Source organism: Chanodichthys erythropterus, chromosome 7, assembly GCF_024489055.1.
Source record: "Chanodichthys erythropterus isolate Z2021 chromosome 7, ASM2448905v1, whole genome shotgun sequence".
Taxonomy (NCBI): domain Eukaryota; kingdom Metazoa; phylum Chordata; class Actinopteri; order Cypriniformes; family Xenocyprididae; genus Chanodichthys; species Chanodichthys erythropterus.
In genome coordinates, this window is record NC_090227.1 from 542,208 (window position 1) to 555,930 (window position 13,723).

Here is a 13,723-nt window from a genome sequence, read left to right on the forward strand (position 1 = left end):
CTCAGCGGGAGGGAGTGGTTCAGCCTTCAGGGCGCTTTTAGCCACAAGGCATTTCAAAATTAATAATGGATTCATTTTAGCTTAGCAACCCAAAGGCAAAATTTCAAGCTATAATGGATGAGATGATTTGCATTCTCACAACAGTTTTGCCCAAAGCCACATTAGAACCATTTTACAGGTGACTTTTCCAGTACTTTGGATTTTGTTGTCTTAAAATATAAAACTCTCTGCATGAAAAACATTACACTATGTCAGGTTTTCTCAAACTAGGGTTAGGGAAGAAACCGTATATAATTATAGTCCCCTGAATTCCACAAAACCGATTTTTTTTTCTTTTTCAAAGCATTCTTAATAATTGTCATTTTGTTAATATTAGGCATAAAAAAGTAACTGTAGTTTTTAAAATGTAATATAATCTAGCTAAAAAGTATTTAATTTTTGGAATCTGATCACGTAATGAAGATTACATTTCCAGAAAAGTTGGGACATTTTGTAAAATACAATAAAATCAAGAATCAGATTTGTTAATTCACTTTAACCATTATTTAACTGACAAAAGTACGAAGAAAATATTTTCATTGTTTTTACTGACAGACTTAATTGTATTTTGTAAACATAAACAAATTTTGGTTTTGATGGCTGCAACACACTCCAAAAATTTGGGACAGAGCAAAATAAAAGTGAAAAGATAACAGAATATCCAAGTTAAAAAGCATACCTACAATTTTCTGTAACATTTTGTTTAATTGTAGTAAACTCCTAAATGAACCTAATAAAGGTTCATTGTCAGTCCAGTACATTTACCTTGTAAGGCCTAATGCATCTGAGCAGCTGAGCTCCAGGTTAGCAAGTTAGAATATAAAAACAAAGATAATGCATGTTCCCTCATTTTGAGCTTTGAAGTTTTTCAAACCAACCTACAATAATGCATCAACCATTCAATGTTTAAGCAAAAATCCATCTTTGAATGCTTAAATGTTCCGGTCATCTATGTTAATCTACTACAGCATGCATTTACTATTTTTTTTCTACAGCTGACAGAAACAATGGTATTGTTCAATTTTTCCAAGGTTGTGTCTCCTCGTTGTTAACAATATATTGATTAGTACTAATGAACATAATGTAACATAATCCCAAGAAGTAGCGTGACAGTTGTGTAATTTATAGCATATGTTGTGAAATTTCAACTAAACCTGTTCCAGCCAGAGGGCAGACCTGTGACTTTGATTATCAAATGCTTTATTCAGTCAGCAGAATTCTCACAAGGTTATAAGTGAAAAGCACGACATGCAGTTTCCAGGATCAGAACATAACGCTGTTCTTTCTTTCTTCTGTTCAGGGGACTCATCTCTAACATGTGCGTATGCACAGATTTGATTTGATCTAAAATCCACGCCAACGTTCATATTTATAAAAACTGTCTTTTGATGTGGAAAAGTGAGCAGACGTACACACTTTTCCTTGTGGCATAGAGTCTAAGCAATTCTCTCCATTCTCAAGTAAAAGATCTGGACGTTTACTGGTGCTCTGTTAATGACGTTACTTAGGTGGCGTTTACAAAGCGGAGATCAGAAAACATTTAGCTGTGCACAATTTCAAGATTTATAAATTTCATGTTTTCTGTGCATACGTTCATTCTCTGAATCAAACCTACGCACATTTGAGAAATGACCTAAGATCAAATGTTGGATTTTTTCTACACAACATCTTATAAATGATGCCTCATACGTACACATCTCATCTCTGAAAGGAAGGATTTCCAATAAACTTCACTTGACCAGCCCCGATGGCCTTCCCTCTAGTGCTGTGCATAAACTTGTGTCATTTACATCACAAGCATGATGTCAGTTATTAAGTGACATGTTTCTAATGTGCCAGTTCAGGTATGCTAAATGAGTAATAAAATGAGCAACTGAAGGAGAAAAAACTTGCTTTGCCAGTGTGCAAATATTCACATCTGATGTTAAAAGGCATATCAATGTTTCCATTTAAAATCTTCATCTAGCCGAACATTTGCGTTTAGTGTGAAAGGGCCTGAAGGTGGATCCTAACCCTTTTTTGACTGAGAAACCCTTGAATTAAAGTTTTTTTGCTTAATATGGATGCACAAATGAAGCTACAATTCTTTACAGCACACTACTGCTATTATTAACAGGTTGCTATTAAGTTGTGAATATTATCTTTCATCTAAATGTAACTGCCAGGAACAGCTGATATGTTTTATTGTGTAAGCTATAGGTTAACTTTCAGTCACTTCTGACAGTCATTTACAATGTGTTATAAAAATGTTACTTTCTGTGATCATTGTCAATGCAGCCAGGGGCAGATATGAGAGCTATGAAATGCATGATTCTCACAAGAACAAAGATAAATCATTTTCAAGTTGCCAACTTCAGTGACAGTAGAAGAGAAGATGATCATAGTGTTTCTTTATTTGCTTGAAGAGTTGGAAATGTGCATCAGGGTTTTACATTAAGAATATATTAACAGAACAGACACGAATTACATGTAGGGAAAACAACATGGTGGTGTGTTGACTGTTGTAGATACCCATCACTGAATTATACTGGAACTGCTCAAAGTAACCACTAGGTGGTGATGAGAGTAAGTGTAAACCTCAAAGAGTTTTGACTAAAATTAAAATTATTTTTTCAATGTAACAAAATGAAAAAAAAAAAAAAAAAAAAGAGCGACAAAAAACCCCCCAAACAAACAGCCAGACCACATTTGAATACACTTTAAAGGGATAATGCATCCAAAAACTCCATTATTAACTCACCTGCATGTCATTCCAAACCTGTATGCTGTTATTTTTCCATGCAGGACAAAAGCAGAATTTCAGAGGAATCTTCACACAGCTCCTCTCACTATAAAGACACAAACGGGCTCTCAAACCGGACCGAACGATTCGCTCATGGACTGAACAGATTCATTCATTCATTTTGGTCATGGGGGAAAAAAATGAAGGTAGGCTAACTGCTACTTTTTATCTGGCAACTTTTTTTTTAACACAGAATTGTGTCAGTTACCTTTCTTATGTTTTATTCTGTTTATCCATATTTTGGAGCTGCTATACAAAAATTCTGAAAAAAAGACCACATGTGTTAGGAACAACTGGAGGGCAGATAAATGTCCATTTGTGGGTGAAATATTCTTTTAAGACACTGAATCCTCTAATAAGCCTCAGACACTCGCCAAACATTCAGTCTGTCCTTCAACCAAATGTTTTTTTTTTTTTTTTATCCTTGTATAAGGTAACAGGGTTGCATGACTTTGATGAAGATGTGAATTGACACAGAGTAAGCCGTGGGGTGGGTGCACAGAAATCTTCTTGAAAGTCGATGATGCTGCTCCGTTTAACCCTTAGAGGTCCCCGAGTCTTTTCATTCAGCTCTAAACCAAACGTGATATAAATACGTACAAAAATGCCGATTTAGGGTTGCTAAAATTAGATTCTGATTATCAAAATGTTGGGATTCAAAGTCTGTTTGTGTGAAGGCGTCACATGTCCTCGCCCAACAGGAGCGGCTGCAGGAAGAGTCCGGCCGTTCCCAGAATGCACGCCAGGACAAACACCCACAGGAAGATCCTATCAATCACCATGGCAACATACTTCCAGTCATCCTGGACCTTTAAAGACAAGAGCAAGACATTAAAGTCCACTGTATCATATTTGAGACATTCTAAGGCCTTTAAATGATGAACATGATCTGATAAACCTGCCGCACACAATCTCCTACAGAGATAGTTCATACAAAAATTAAAACGATCCCATGATTTACTCTCCCCTAGGTGTATATGACTATCTTCTTACAGACAAACTCAATCAGAGTTATATTAAAATATATCCTGGCTATATATAGATTTTGAATCCATCCAAAAGTAATCCACACGACTCCAGGGGGTTAATGGAGGATTCTGAGGTGAAATGATGCATTTTTGTAAGAAAAATATCCATGTTTAAAAATGTGCATACTATAATATCCAGCTTTCAGCAAACAGCCTTACACAAGTCGACTTGCGCCAAATGAGTAATCTTCTGACGTGATGTATGAAGGAGTATCATAAGCTCCTCTTCATTTCTCTTTATACACTCTTTCTCCGTAACTCATTGTGTACGGTCGTCTACCGGAAGGTAGTTATTAGAGTTAATACAGTTTTAAATATGGATATTTTTCTTACAAAAGCGCATCACTTCAGAATCCTTTATTAACCCCCTGGAGTCGTGTGGAATATTTGTTTGATGGATAGATGCACTTTTTTGGGCTTCAAAATCTCACGCCCCATTCGCTACCATTATAAAGCATGGAAGAGCCAGGATATTTTTTAATATAACTCTGATTGAGTTCGTCTGAAAGAAGTTAGTCATATACACCTAGGGGACAGTAAATCATGGGATCATTTTAATTTTGGGGTGAACTATCTCTTTAAGACTTTTTTTTTTTTTAGCAAGTAAAAGCATTTTAGTGGAATTGTTCAAATGTCCACCTTGAAATCTGCACTGCGCTTTATCAAGTAAACGTAAGAATATCTTTTATATTGTTAGTAATATTTCAAGATGAACACTTACTGGACTGAAGTAACTTTTTTTTGGTTTACTTGATTATCCAAACATAAAAAAATATGAGTATCGAATATGATCATCAGGCTTTTTTTCATCTGTCAATCATCATTGTATTGCATTGCATTATATGTCTACAAAATACAGAGCTTTGCATTAAATATCATCTCAATTAAACATATCATTGGCAGATATTGATATTGATATGCATTTAATGCACGCATCTGCTATAATGTTATAAAGATCCCATTGATTTAAATTACAAGCATCAGAATTTCATCACTTTTTTTGTCCATATAAATATCAGCATCTGCACCAAATGGCATATTTTTCTCAGTTTGGGCCTCTGGTTAAAACAGCTGTTTTTTCCTTCGTTTTCTCACTATATCAGACTATATGAGCCATAACAGCCTGATGGATCAAATATGATACTCAACACGAAACACATATGCAAGCTTTTAGATTTTTACAAATATTGTAATAAACTGTTCTATTAAAAATAAAGAAATAAGTTTCTGAATATAAGGCCCTGAAGCTCAAACATGGTGTTAGTGATGCAAGTTTGTTTGATTGCATTAACTGAATGCAATATAATGCATAAGTGTAAATATCAGGTTTTACAGGGTTAAAAAAGTCAAAAGATGATGCTTCACAGTAGTTCAGCACTTCATATGCAGAAACAAGCATTGCTTCCCCCCCTTGAAGTTCTCTCACCTCCTTGGCCTCGTTCTGCAGCCTCATGTTTTCTGCGATGTACTTGACGCTCTCGATGGCCTCTCTGACTTGTGGTGAGAGAGCGGATGCGCACAGAAACCCATCCGAGGACCTGGAGCTGGAGCCGGGACTGGCTCCTCCTCCTCCGTCTTCTCCCGCTTCGGTGCCGTGTTGATTCCAGCAGCATGTGCATCGGCCGTCTCGACACAGAAAGCCGGACGCCATCTTGGACGCCTCGGCCAGGTTGTTGAGCTCGGTCGTGCACAGAAGGAGCGGAGGACGGTGCAACAGAATGTGCGGATTGGCAGAAACCGGAGCATGAAGAGCGCACGGTCTCTCCGGGTCTTTCTCAGGCCGCGTCATGAACATGACCCGAGGGAGCAAACTCAGAAAGACGCGCCGCACCCAACTCGGCATGGTGTGCGTCTTCGGCGTGCGGTAATGCACGTTCAGCACGAAGACCGTGATCACGATGGAGAGCGTGACGAATATCATGGTGAAAAGAAGGTACTCTCCAATCAGGGGGATGACGAGAGACGTGGACGGGATGGTCTCCGTGATGACCAGGAGGAAAACCGTGAGCGAGAGGAGAACGGAAATGCACAACGTCACCTTCTCGCCACAGTCGGAGGGAAGGTAGAAGACCAGAACCGTCAGGAAGGAGATGAGCAGACAGGGAATGATCATGTTGATGGTGTAGAACAGAGGCAGGCGGCGGATGTAGAGCGAGTACGTGATGTCCGTGTAGATCTCCTCGCAGCAGTTGTACTTGATGTCGTGCTTGTATCCGGGAGCGTCGATAATCGTCCACTCGCCGCTTTCCCAGAAATCCTTCAGGTTGATGGTGGAACCGATCAGCACCAGGTCGATCTTGGCCTTGTCGTAGGTCCACGAGCCAAACTTCATGGTGCAGTTCTGGTAGTCGAACGGGAAGTACGTGACGTCGATCTTGCAGGAGCTCTTGAAGATGGCCGGTGGGATCCAGGTTACGTCTCCGTTGTAGCGCAGAAGAGCTTTGGTTTTGTCGTCCACCTGGAAATCTCCGACTGCACTGTGGTTCAGAAACAGATCGTGAAGGACTGGAATCGGCAGTAATGAAACGAGGAGCAGACGGGTACCGGCTCACTTACTTGTTGTACAACACAATGTCCGGCTTCCAGATCTTGTTGGAGGGCACACGGATGAACTCGACCCCTCCGAAATCCTTGGGATTCCACCTGAGCTTATAATCATTCCAAATCTAGGAAAATTAGAAATAGTTCATTTGTAGGCACACAATATGAAGCCCCAGTGAACAGGGAACGTTCCCAGAAGTTATGAACAAAGGTTCTTCCAGTAACGTTAATAGAACGTTCTTTTATAGTTATCTGGTCTTAAATAATGTCCTCAAAACATTGACACACGGCAAAAAAATGCTGTTCTTACTTAGAGTTTTTGTCTTGTTTCTAGTCAAAATATCAAAATTATATTATTTTATATTAATATTATATTAATTATATATTTTCTTGTTTTCAGAAAAAATAAGTCAAAATTTCCTTAAAACAAGCAAAATGATCTGCCAGTGGGGTAAGCAAAATAATCTTATATCAAACCAAAAATAAGATATATAATCTTGTTCTCAGTTTTGATTAAGATTATTTTGCTTGATTTAAGGAAAAACTCACTTATGTTTCCTAAAAACAAGAAATTAATTTTTACTTGTCAAGAAAATGTTTCTTTAGATATTTTGATTGGAAACAAGACAAATATTCTAAGTAAGAACAGCATTTTTTTGCAGTGACGTTTGTCTAATGTTTTCTGAATGTTGTTTCAGAACATTCAGAGAACATTCAATAGTAACGTTCACATAATGTTTGAAGAATGATGCAATGGAATGTTCCCTTAACGTTCACATAACCAAGAAAAAATATTTAGAATTCTGGAAGTTTTGAACTGGATGTTAATGCGAACATTAGAAAAACATTCATAGAACATATTATTAACTGGGGCTGAGATATTTGCATCAGGCTTATATTTAATTCTGATTTACATTCAGTATTCCAAGGTAGCAGCAACTAAATAAATCAGTAAGATGCTGGTTTTTGGTATTTCAACACCAGCTTCCTTGGCCATTTTCATGACGAGTAACAAGTTGAAATAGTATAAAAGAGCAATTTAAAAATCCTTATACAAGTTTTTAAAGATGTTTTTTTTTATATTTTAAAGCATGCATTTTAAATTTCCTCTAAAGTGTTCGTGGAGTAGTATACTTTCCCAAGAGAACCAGCTCAATTTGCTCAAGGGCTGCAGGACTCTGGCATGAGGAACACAGCGGTGATATTAAGATATTAAGTGTGTTTCAAAGACGTGGCTATAAGCCATGCTCTCATTTGTTATTCTCCAGGCCGTCTCAGACCCTGTCTCTGCAGAAAGGACAAACAGTAATATATGACAGAGAAAAGGATCTGACACTGTCAACAGATGCAGAGTTTTAGAGTTATTTCTATTGTTCAGGTCAGTTGTTTAAATATTTTGTTCGACTAACCATCTAGGTGAATTAATTATGTATTAAATGTGATTAGCATGACCATTCAAACGTTAATGAACTGAAGAGGTCACAATGCTTCTTTTGATTAGGGCCTCTTAGTTTTTTTAATAATTCTCTTAACATAATCAGTGCATCAGATGCACTTCCTTCATTTATGACAATCTTAAGCTGTCTTGTTTAAGCAGACCATTCACATATTCTTTCTGATCTGAAATATATTACCAATCTGAATCTGAATTATCAATAAAGTGGACTGAGCACCTTTAACATGGTTTTTATCCATTAAAAGGTTTGTTCGTGATTCATTTTTAACGGGTAAAAGCGTTCACAGCGCATCAAGTTTAACAGGAGAAGCACACATCTGTATTCATTTCCACATGCTGCACCGATAGTTTTCAACAGTGACCGCAAAGATAGCGAGTACAACTCTGTTCAGTTATCTAAATGAATCAATGACCTTTCCATGTTCATGAATAATGCATGAGCTTACATGTCGCAGCCAAAGATTGGTCTCCATAATCTGGTTCACCTCATCCTGTGGAAAAAGAAACAGAGAGTCTCAGACAAATCACCTGCGGGGGAATACAACACGGCTGTAGAGCTTAAAGAAGAAACATGCTGTCATAAGCAATCATTCTCCAGGCGTCAGACCTGCGCCTCCATGTCTCACAGATGGGCCGTGTTTGGACGGAGAGCGAGGAACACCTGAGTCCCTTCGCCTCGAGGTGCTTCACGAGGCACACAGAGACCTATATATGCTGGCTGTGCAGTTCATCATCTGAAGGGTTACATTTCTAGAGGATTTTTTTGCATGCTCAAATAAGTTGGACACTCACAATCCATGCCTTTTTTATGCGCATTTTAGGATATCGCATAATAAAAAAAGAAAAAACTCTGGATTGAAATGCCAAGATGCGCATAAATTCTAAAAATGAAAAATGCATGCGCTCAATTGAAGCAGATCGGTTTTACTTGCACTGACTTTGCCTCAGCAGAGGCTGTGATTGGATGACTGGACTAACCAGTAGACCAATCGCATCGCAGCATCTCAAATGTTGGTTTGGTGGTTCTGAAAGTCATCAGAATGATTTGGTCTAATTCCCTCCAGTAGCGTCTCACACGATGTGTGTTCCCAAACACCAGCATCCGAACACAAGATCACATGACGTGTTTCGTCTGACGCTCTGAGACCGACTCATTTATGATGAAGGGAAAAAGAGCCCGATTGCAGCACATTTTTATCACTGATATTTTGAGCCAGTTTCCCAGCAAGTGACAATTTAGTTCTCTTGTAAAGTTCGGGATGGAAACACTGCTTTATTCACAAATGTTTTATGCCATGTAATAAGTTAAATTCACAACTTTCAGCTAATGAAACAATTTTGATTTGTTGAAACTTCATTTATGACTTCAATAAAACTTGTGCATTTTATAATACATTTCCTTATAGGCCCTAACAGTCTCATCTATTACAATGTGAGCCAACATTTTTCATCCAATAGAGTGTCTAAATACAATAAATCAGTCCTCTAATGTTGCTGGCAGATACACCGATCAGACATAACACTATGGCCTCCTTCCTAATATTGTGTTGGTCATCTTTTGCTGCCAAAACAGCGCTGACCCGTCGAGGCATGGACTGCTCTAGGCTGAAGGTGTGCTGTGGTATCTGTTAGCAGCAGATCCTTTAAGTCCTGTAAGTTGCGAGGTGGATCCTCCAAGGATCGGACTTGTTTGTTGAGCTACAGGGCCCGGTTTTTCAAAAGGTTTAATCCGGATAAAACTGATCCGGATTTAGAAATCCTTTTTTTGCAATCCGTTACTTTTGGAGCCAGTTTTTTAAAGCAACATCGGATCGGATCAATCTGATCCGGATAGGAACATTTTAGGCTCACCAAATCTGGATTTCCAGTGCTCTACGCAGGCCCTAAAGGGACATGTTGATAGAAAGAATATGGGTTTTGAATTAAATATATTTTTGTTGGATATTTACAGCTGTTTAGGGATTGTTTTATGGCACCAAAATTTCTTTTTACTTTAGAGTAGGTTACCGAAAGGCTAAGATAAAAATGTGTATGTATATTACATGATGAAAAATGTTGTATTTTTTGACTAGTTTTAAAGTTTTACTACATTTTCCTCCTGGAATCCACCTTGAAATCCTACCCCCTGTTGGGATCAGGATAATCCTGTTTTTTTGGATCAAAGTGATCCAAATCCTACAAAAAAGTTCTGAAAAACCCAAACTAAAGATTTGATCCGGATCAAAGCCAAGATTGGATTATGTGATCTAATCCGATTATGTAATCTGTTTTTTCTTTTGAAAAACACATTTTCAAGATTTGATCCAATCCATTATCCAAAATCCTAGTGGATTACTTTTGAAAAACCGGGCCCAGGAGCTCGTCTGTTGGATCTGACCACACGGGCCAGCCTTCAATGAGCTTCGGCCGCCCATGACCCTGTCACCGGTTCATGGACCACCTTTGATAGACACTGACCGCTGCAGACCGGAAACACCCCACAAGAGCTGCAGTTTTGGAGATGCTCTGATCCAGTCGTCTAGCATCACAATTTGGGTCTTATCAAACTCACTCAAATCCTTACGCTCGCCCATTTTTCCTGCTTCTAACACATCAACTTTGAGGACAAAATGCTCACGTCTTATATATCCACCCACCAACAGGTGCCGTGATGAAGAGATGATCAGTGTTATTCTCTTCACCTGTCAGTGCTCATAATGTTATGCCCGCGTATCTCTGCAATATCACAGTAAAATCCCCAGAGTTAAATCAACTCTGCTCATATGCATCTGGTACATAAGTAGTGTTAAAGTAAAACTGAAGCAGAGTTAAAGTTAATGAGATAATTAAACAATTAATAAGGCTTGTAGTTCTTGTGTTTTTTCCTATTTCTTCAGGGATTCTGCTTGTTAACAGCAGGCGTTCATCACTAATGCACAATCATTACTTAATTAATTGCTTAATTATCTCATTAACTTTAACTCTGATTCAGTGTTATTTTAACACTATTTAGAGAACGACCATATGTACTCTGAGCAGAGCTGATTTAACTCTGGGGATTTTGCTGTGTATAACACTTAACTCATTCTCTTATTACGGTGTTTTTGTTGTTGTCATTGTTTGCACTTCAGTCCCAAAAAGCATGAAATTACCTCTCTAAAAACGCTAAAGCATAACAAACAGACATAATTGGATGCACAGAAATTGTGAAAATGCCCTTTTTTTGCTTGCTCACTCCATTCTGCATTACACAAACCTCATCATCACCATAAACGATCTAGAGAAAAGAAGCGAGGAAGAGCGATGCAAGGAAGGGAAAAGGCTTGATTGAAACCGCAATTAAAAGAAGTGAGATGTGGGGGTCAGGCTACAGGTTAAGAAGAAAGATGAGACGTTCATTTTGCTCATTCACGCTGACAGATGCATTCACGTCTGAGCTCAGAGGTCAAGCGTGGAGCCTTTGAAGCTCAAGCCTGCTGGAGTGAAATGTACAGACTCATCATGCGGCTATAGACGACTGATAGAAACATCAGAAATCATGGAATCTGTGAAAGCAATCCCTCAAAGGCACTTACCACTTTGACGAGTTGTGACATGGACACCTCAAACTGAACTATGACCGGGTCCGACACATTCTCCACTGGTCTGATGTACTGGTTATAACTGGAGAAGATGACGGAGAACAGCCGGTGCTCTGCCTCGGAGCAGGAAACCCCTGAATCGGGACCAAAGACACGCTTCATCATGAAGAATACATGTGCCAATACTGCACCAGGACCTTTAGTTACATTACTTACAGGATCAGTGCCAAACAAACACTGCTTATCAACTCACACTCATTCATTTAGCAGATGAGGAAAGCAACAAAGAGCTTCATCTTGAGGAATCAAAGTTTCAATCATTGAAGACCTTTATCTTGAAAATATTGTTTTTTATTTGGAACATAAACCACTATAATCCTGATTACAAGTAACATGGAACAACACAAAAAGAACATCTGATTTGACATAAATGCACAAGGAATAGTGAATGAAAAATCTGCTTTAGTATCCTAAAAGATGTGTTCAAAAAACCTGTTTCATTGTGACAATTTACCCCATACAGTGCGAAATCACATTGGGGCATGTTGTCACAAAAGGTCAGTGAGTATTCCAGAAACTCTCTTTTTTATGCGACCATATTTTCAGTGGTTGAAAATCCACATTACGTTACAATCGTTCTCTTGAAAACGACACTCGAGTCGCTCACAGACAGCAAACACAAAATATTTCAATAAACAGCAACAAGTAGCCGAAGATTCGCATTAGGGTCAGTTTCCTTCACTCACCTGACAGAAGAACAAACAGAAAGTAGCAGGTGTGGAAAATGACGAGAGTTCTGGCTTTCATCGTACAGTCCGGAGAAGTGCTGTAACATTAATCCGACAGGGTCCAGACGGGGACGGAGGAAGGAGAGCGCGCGGCGTGACCGACTGGGAGAAGCGCAGATGGGAAGCACAATGCGCGCGCGCGCGCGCGAGGAGAGAGAGGCGAGAGCGCGCAAATGTCAGTCACTGCTGAGGGTGAAAACGAGTCCTTTGGGTTTAGGATTGACCAGCAGGGTAAAGATGCTCGATTATGTGCACCAGCAGCAATTATATTCGTTTTAACACACTTTAAATTAAAACTACGTTTGCCATCTTAAAAACAGAATGTGAGTGTTACAAGAAAGCATGGGAAGATTGTATATTTTTTCAACATTTGGAGCACATTTAATATTGGTTGAGAAAGTTTTTATACCTCAGAGCAACGTCCAAGTAATAATTTTGTCTAAAAGCTTCTGTTTAATTTGAGGAAATGGATCTGATCCAAGAGAACATCGTCCTGTGATATACTAGAGGAGCCACAACAATCTAACCTCTGTCTCTGGATTATTATATGAGAAATCCTCCCTGTCAGAGTTATCCTTTCCAATGAATGCTAGGCTTTGTGTGTTTCAAAAAGCTGTGGGGAATATAAAAATCTCCTTGATAAATAACAACATTTGGCACTGTATAAAGATACGATATTTTGCACTGTGAATGAAAGTGAGTTTGATAATCAAATACAGAAGATTCTGTCCAGTGTAAATGTGTGACAGACAGACAGTCCGGGAAATATCCAGCAGGTGGCGCACTGCAGAGTTCCATTTCAGGTCAGCTCTAAAATACAGAAGATGAGAAATAAACTCTTGTGTGCTGACGAGAACACTCTGGAAATTAAACGATGATGAGTAGCTGATCCTTTCCAACTAAAGCATCCACACATACAGTGCATACAATTTTTTATTTAAATATTGGACATGAATAGTTGCAAATCTGATTAAATACCACACCGTGATTCAAAGATCAACTCTTTCTGTGAGTTTTATTGGGGTTCTTTTAGATTCACCTTCCACAAATAAATCTGACAAAACAGCTGAATCTCACACATAACAGCATGTATTATGGAAACAATGAAATTCAAACAAAGCACATCCTCCATAGCATAATAAATAAAGAATAACTGGATCCATGAGACAAATGATGTGGTATTAAATGAGTCTCGGTTGAAAAATCTGCACTATAAAAACTTGCTGTAAAACAAAAGGCCAAATTTTGACAGTAAATGTTTAACTTTTTCCCCATTAAAACAATAATGTACTGTACAAAACTATATATTCTGGGCAAAAATTCAAAAATTGCACACATAGGTTTGTTTTTGTGAATTGTGGGGACTCTCCATAGGCGTAATGGTTTTTATACTGTACAAACCGTATCTTCTCTCACCCTACACTACCCCTAACCCTAAACCTACCCCTCAGAGGAAACTGTGCACACCTTTACTTTCTCACAAAAACTCATTCTGTGTGATTTATAAACCTTTTGAAAAGTGGGCCATG

General features: G+C 38.5%; 1 protein-coding gene across 1 annotated transcript; it reads right to left on the minus strand.

The window, feature by feature from the left end:
- Positions 1 to 2,704: 2,704 nt before the first annotated feature.
- chrna3 (cholinergic receptor, nicotinic, alpha 3) lies at positions 2,705 to 12,227 on the minus strand. The gene is made up of 6 exons (XM_067388906.1): positions 12,153 to 12,227; positions 11,401 to 11,540; positions 8,293 to 8,337; positions 6,406 to 6,515; positions 5,276 to 6,326; positions 2,705 to 3,630 (listed from the first exon to the last, which is right to left on the minus strand). Exons 1-6 carry the CDS (start codon positions 12,211 to 12,213, stop codon positions 3,502 to 3,504), a joined length of 1,536 nt encoding a protein of 511 aa, XP_067245007.1. The 5' UTR covers positions 12,214 to 12,227; the 3' UTR covers positions 2,705 to 3,501.
- Between the last annotated feature and the right edge of the window lie 1,496 nt (positions 12,228 to 13,723).

Excerpts from the sequence above, each read along its gene's own strand:
- chrna3 (XM_067388906.1), bottom strand. The coding sequence starts at position 12,213 with ATGAAAGCCAGAACTCTCGTCATTTTCCACACCTGCTACTTTCTGTTT. Across the intron at positions 8,338-11,400 it reads TGTCACAACTCGTCAAAGTG|GATGAGGTGAACCAGATTAT; the intron begins GTAAGTGCCTTT and ends CTTTTTCCACAG. Across the intron at positions 6,516-8,292 it reads CCAATCTTTGGCTGCGACAT|ATTTGGAATGATTATAAGCT; the intron begins GTAAGCTCATGC and ends TAATTTTCCTAG.